This window comes from Triticum aestivum, chromosome 5B, assembly GCF_018294505.1.
Source record: "Triticum aestivum cultivar Chinese Spring chromosome 5B, IWGSC CS RefSeq v2.1, whole genome shotgun sequence".
Classification (NCBI taxonomy): domain Eukaryota; kingdom Viridiplantae; phylum Streptophyta; class Magnoliopsida; order Poales; family Poaceae; genus Triticum; species Triticum aestivum.
Genome location: NC_057807.1, coordinates 52,882,508 through 52,888,625, shown reverse-complemented (window position 1 = coordinate 52,888,625; position 6,118 = coordinate 52,882,508). Strand labels below are relative to the sequence as shown.

General features: G+C 45.7%; 1 protein-coding gene across 1 annotated transcript; it reads right to left on the bottom strand.

The window, feature by feature from the left end:
• Nucleotides 1-767: 767 nt before the first annotated feature.
• LOC123110350 (protein TRIGALACTOSYLDIACYLGLYCEROL 2, chloroplastic) lies at nucleotides 768-4,351 on the bottom strand. Its single transcript, XM_044530844.1, has 6 exons — nucleotides 3,806-4,351; nucleotides 3,152-3,536; nucleotides 2,383-2,712; nucleotides 1,440-1,555; nucleotides 1,245-1,335; nucleotides 768-1,166 (listed from the first exon to the last, which is right to left on the bottom strand). The coding sequence occupies exons 1-6, from the start codon at nucleotides 4,108-4,110 to the stop codon at nucleotides 1,074-1,076; spliced, it is 1,320 nt and encodes a 439-aa protein (XP_044386779.1). The 5' UTR covers nucleotides 4,111-4,351; the 3' UTR covers nucleotides 768-1,073.
• Nucleotides 4,352-6,118: the final 1,767 nt, after the last annotated feature.

Genomic DNA, 6,118 nt, shown 5'->3' with positions numbered 1-6,118 from the left:
AGCCAAGTGGGGCAATCAATATCATCAAGTCAACCATTTTCTTGATTTTATTTAAGCATTAAAGATCATGAATTCATCCTATTTGTATGTCCAAGAACAGAAACAGCAACAAATCAAAAAGGTGCGACATAGGTCATAGTAAAGCCAAAGGTGTGGACAGTGGACCATGCCAAACCAAGTCACCTCCCTGAGGTGGTTGCTTCGTTCTTCCTAATTCTTAGTCAATCTAGCTTTGAGTTAAATAGTTGTCCACTCAGGTTGCACAACGCCTAGAACCAGATAAGTCCTAGTCCGCTCACTCACCAAGGTTTACTATTTGCATTACTATGGATAGCACAATGTGGTCCAACTCACTGACAAGTAAGGCGATCAAAATTGCTGGAGGCAGCTACAGCGACCTTTTATGCAAGGACGCATAGACCTACGATCGAGAGAAGCAACTCATCAAATTAAAAATCTCAAAGCATGTCATTGTGGGATAGGGTTGTGGCCTATACACAATTTTTTTTTTAGCATTTTAAAGGATTGGGTTGTTTTTAACATGTTATGCAGCAGGTTATAGTTGATATAACGTGCTCTGAAAAAATAAATCAAATGTTGTTACCTAGTTTTATGCAGGGAAAGAAAAATCACAAGTTGCTCTAACCAAATAAAATGTAGCCTACCATTTCACAGAACAAAACACAAGTGTATATCTAAAGTATAATTTGACTTTAACGAAGACTGGTAAAAGTAGTAGTTCGTTAGATGTTCAGGACCACTGTTCATGGGACAAAATATCCACAATTTATAAATTGCTAACATAAGCACAATAGTACTAGCAAATTCCTTGTTCACACCCGCTCAACCACAACCGTGCTGCACAAAAAAGAAATGGCCTGCTATAACTCCTCGACAACAACAATAAATGCTGCTTTTCATGTCAAGAATGCAGAAAAAATATCGGGAAAAAAACTGACAGACCTCAACAATTATTAGCTTCTCTTAAAGATGCTTCAATCTCATCTGGACGGCCTACTCTACTCGTAATTCTCCATCTCAACACATAACTGCGTTTTTTTTCAACTGAAGGGTCACAATAGTCTGCTAAGGGACTTGATCAGCAGCTTGATGTTCTGTCGTGTCGCCTCATCGCCAGTGAAACTAGAGATGTCTGAGCTGATGCTCTGAAAGTAACCAAGGACACATGTAAAAACCTTGCTTGCCTCCACTTTCAGAAATAACTAAAGATACAGATAACAGACCTCAATGTTCTTCAAAGTAAATATAAGGGTGAAAATAGACTGCTTGATTAAATCACTGTTCTCAGGGGTAAGCATGGAAGACTTCAACCTTCTGCATGGTGGCATAAGGACAAGTAAGATAAAGAGTGCCATAACATTTGCACTTCCAAGGCTATAAGAGTGCAGAAACAACAGTTGGTAGGTTTAATCAAGCACCTTAAATCGCCGGATGCCTCAGCCAGACCTTTAGCTATGGTTTCCACATCCTTCACCAGATCACTATCACGCACCTCCGAGAGCAAAGGTTGAACTTCTTCAGCCAATGCTTCAATCTGTTCCATCACTAACATTTAAGTTGATGCATATGACATTTAATGGCACAACTAGTGACCACTATGTTCCTCTATTGTCTGCAAATAAGTTGAGATCCAGAAAACTGCATATATGTGGAGAAAGCATCAGCCACCCTGTTTTTTGCAAACAGAAAATAAAAACCTAACAACACATGCCAACTGAGTGGAGGTCCTTCCCCTCGATGATGGTCCTGAAACACTGCTAGCCAAGTATACTAGCCAGTGGCCGGGGTAGGTATGCAATAGCAATATGATGGGCCTAATCTTGAAATTTTCAGCAGTTCAACCCAAGTCCCACGGAAGTATGCGAAACTTGTATCAGTTTTGACAGAGTTAGTTTTGAGCTCTAGTATTGTAAAGATGACCAAGTTTTTTTAGCAGTACTAAAACAGAGCATGTTACTTGGTATGCTGCCCAATACCCATCATATGCAGGACATATATGAAAAACATGTTGATGCTCAGAGATGAGTAGCAATAGTCACAAAATTAGGACATAATATATGCCATCACTTGATAAGAAAAGCTAGGAGGTACTGCAGAATCAGGCCCTATAATAGTACCATATAAATTTGGCAAACGAGTCTTTCTTCACAAATAAAAAGAACTGAGATTTGGGAAACACTGCTACAAAACTGCAGACCTGCTTCCCGGAACTTCATCAGGTGGGGGTCATTTTAATTTTGTACAATGCAATCCTATTCAGTAAGTAAAACGGAGTGGTTTCACAGAGAATCCATTAGCTAAATGTGGCAAACATATCAAAGGATGCAAAATATTACACAAGAATTAGTCAGAAGATTGTACCCGTGAAAGGAGAGGTTGTGCTTCTTCCATTATAGATGCAACCTTCTCTGCCAATTTGAAGCTTTTTTGAACACCAATTTCCTCCATGTCTCTTCCTAGACGGGTAAATATACCAACCAGTGCATCTAAGCTTACTCCTTGATGTCCTTTCATTCTCTCCTTGTCACAGAGGATTAAACCTTCTTTGGAACAGTCTGCATCAAGTGGACCAACTGAAGGTGCAGGAAGTGGATCTTTTGGTGTGATATCAATCATTGTCTCCATTAAAAGACCAGACTGATTAACCTCAACCAATGAATTACGTGGCACAATAATTTTATCATCTTCAACCTGCCATATAGAAGAATTCATCTATCAGAGATTGAGTCCAAAAAGGGGAGGTCTTTACTCTATAGTATAGCAAAGAAATTGAAGCGCAGGCAAAAACAAGGGAATTATAGATAACAACTTACTAGCATGCCACACCCACTCATATCATAATGGAACAGGAGAAATGTAACATAATGATTTATTGGGCAAACTAAATTATGGTTCAGTTTTTATAAATGCTTGCACGAATTGCAAGCACTCAGGAAGAGAAAGGCAATGCAACACCTTCCAGAGTGAATATTATCAGAGTTAGGGATTAACAACTTTATTTCGTGTTTAGTTTTCACATACTACATTCTACACACTACAGCGAGAAATCTATGGATACCAGTAAAAAAGGAACTGTTGACATAGATTATTAATGAAAAAAGAGGAGAGAGCAAGAAGAGTTGAAACACACCTCAACATATGCATCAATACTCCTGAGCGAAGAGTCGACACGGACGACGCTCCCAACGGTGACCCCACGTATCCTGAGGGGCGTGCCCACGCAAATTCCGCACGCCTGGCTGAACTCGAACACGGCGTTGTACTTACGGAAACGCGACCGCAGCTGGAACCCCCGGAGCCACGCGAGCGCGAGCGCCAGCAGGACCGCCGCGGAGACCATGAAGAGTCCCACGCCGCCTTCCCACACGCTGCGCTTCCCGAATCCGTAATCCCCCAGCGGTTGCACCGTCCGGCGCCACAGCTCGACGAGCGGGGCCAACGGGTTCTTGCCGCCATCAGGCGAAGGCGACGCTTCGGCGTCATTTGAGGTGGCCGCATTCGTACAACACAAGAATCTGCACCCCAAGAAATAACAAGAAACGGCAAGAATGTGACTATTTGGTAGGTAGGCTTCCTCAGTCCTTTGAAGTATGCATAGCAGCAGAAACATACTATAAGCTCCACAGGATATAAGCCTAATCTCACTGTCATAGTGGAAGCACAGGAAAAGTTGTACAGCCTGACTCCCACCCTAGTCGTGATTATTACAACGTTTCCATCACAAACCATGACCGCAGCCCAGAACCTTAGAGAAAGCGGAGGAAGAGGAATCAGAGTGGCTTACCTATGGCGGAGTGGAAGAAGAAGAGGCCGCCGCGCGGAAGGCGTCAGGGCGAGCGCCGGTGCAGGCAGAGCCGCTTCGCCGGCCGGACGGCGCCGTCTCCGTGCCGTGGTTGGCCAGGGCACGCCCGCCAACAGCGCTGCTCCGCGCTGGGACCCTGTCGGTGGCTCGGCTCCCGACGGCGCGCCTCGGAGGGCGGCGGCGAGCAACGTCCCGCGCCGGCCGCGGCTCCTTCCGAGGAGGCGTGGAGGGAGCAGCAGGGGCGCGGGAGCCGCGCCCGTGACCCTAGGATTCGCCGCCGCAGCCATCGGGCCCCCACCGCCGTGGATCCGTGGAGTCCGTCGCTGGGAGAGGCGGAGGAGTGAGGGCGTGGCCTGTGCGGTTGGTTGGGCCCGATGGGGAAATTGGGATGGTTGGGCCTACTGAAAATTCGGGGACTATTCTCTTCTGCAGAAAAAAAAGTTCCCACTTACACGCGGACGCGAACGTCGTTGACCACTTCTCGCCACTGTCGCTGTGATGCAAAAACGTCTGGGTTCCTTCCAACGACGCGGCTCGGCTGCACAGTGTTCAGAGCAACTCCAACGCGCCGCGCCACGAGTTTTGTTTGTTTTTTTGTCTGCTTTTTGTCCATTTGAATCGGTCAAGCGAACGTTTGTGTTCGCCTTTTTTTATAAACATGTGCGTCTAACCGATGCCAAACCCAAATCTATGAGCGGCCATAAAAAAACTTCATACACACGCAGGCGAAAAAAAGTATAGTTCAACATAAATGACCGATCAAGCTGTCAACCAAAGTCCACTTAAACATTAATAAAACATAATAAAACTAAAGAAAAAGTTTGTGACATTAGCGCGCTGCCCTAAGCATCATCGTCGCCGTCCTCCTCCCTGAGGCCGGGGAAACTGGGATGAGTATCGTGTGAGAATGCCATTGCCAAAACTTATACACCTAGCCTTCCCCCCTACCTCCTTATTTTCCATTGTGTGCTAGTCAGGTACCCAGAAAGTTTGCGACATAGTCTTTCTGGATACCCCGTGCGCACGGGATCTTTTGACCCATATATGCACGGGGTAGTCAGAAACTCTCTGAATACCTAGTGCGCACGGGGTCAACGGGATGTTGGGTAAACTCTTTGAGTACCTCGTGCGCACGGGGTGGTGCGTAAGTCTCTGAGTACCCCGTGCGCACGGGGTCCAACGTGCAGAAATGGCCACCCGGGCAAGAACAGTATAAAAGCCCCCTTTCTTCCTCCTCCATCCCTAACCATAATGTTTTGTTGAGCCCCACCATTGCTACACTCCATTTTGCTCAATACTCTCAATCCCTCCACCCAAACTTGTTGAAACTTTGGGGATTGGGAGAGCAAGACCCGATCTACATCTTGACCAAACCAAATCGCGTTCCCCGCAACATTTCTTCCCAGGTGACTTGTTACTCTTGGAGCTTGGGCTCCTAGGCAGTTAGAGGTTCCTCCGGAAGCTTCCTTGCTTGTGGTGTGGTCCGAAGAAGCTTATCCGTTGGGGGTGACTCGAAAGAGATTACAGTGAGCCTTCGTGGCGTCCCGCAAGTTTTGGCTCCGGCACAGCTCTAAACGGAGAGTAGCTCTTCCCCAAGGAAGAGTCAACTTCGGGATAAAATCCGCATCCTCGCCTCACTTGTGATTAATCCTTTCCCGCACTTTATTTTTCTTTGTATGCTTGTTGGCTTGCTAATTAGATTGTTGCCTAGCATATTTTATCTTTAAGTTCGCTTGTCATATAGGTTGTGTTCACCTAGTTGCATATCTCGTGAACCCTATTTATCCGCTAAACCTTAAAATTGACAAGAAAGGTTAAAATTTGTAGTCTCTTATTCACCCCTCTCTAGTCAATCATATCGGTCCTTTCACACCCACATATCAAATTATCAAAGTACCGAACGTGAATCAAATAAACATGATGAACGTGACTAGATGAATTTCCATGTGTGAGGGAGTCCTGGACTATGGGGTCCTCAGGGAGCCGGCCTATATGACATGGGCCGGACTGATGGGCCGTGGAGATATAAGATAGAAGGGCCTCCCCCGTGTTCGGATGGAACTCTCCTTTGCGTGGATGGCAAGCTTGGCGTCTGGATCATGTAATTTCCTTTCTCTGTAACCGACTCTGTACAACCCTAGATCCCTCCGGTGTCTATATAAACCGGAGGGTTTAGTCCATAGGCGAGAACACAATCATACAGGCTAGACATCTAGGGTTTAGCCATTATGATCTCGAGGTAGATCAACTCTTGTAAACTCCTATACTCATCATAGTCAATCAAGCAGGAAGTAG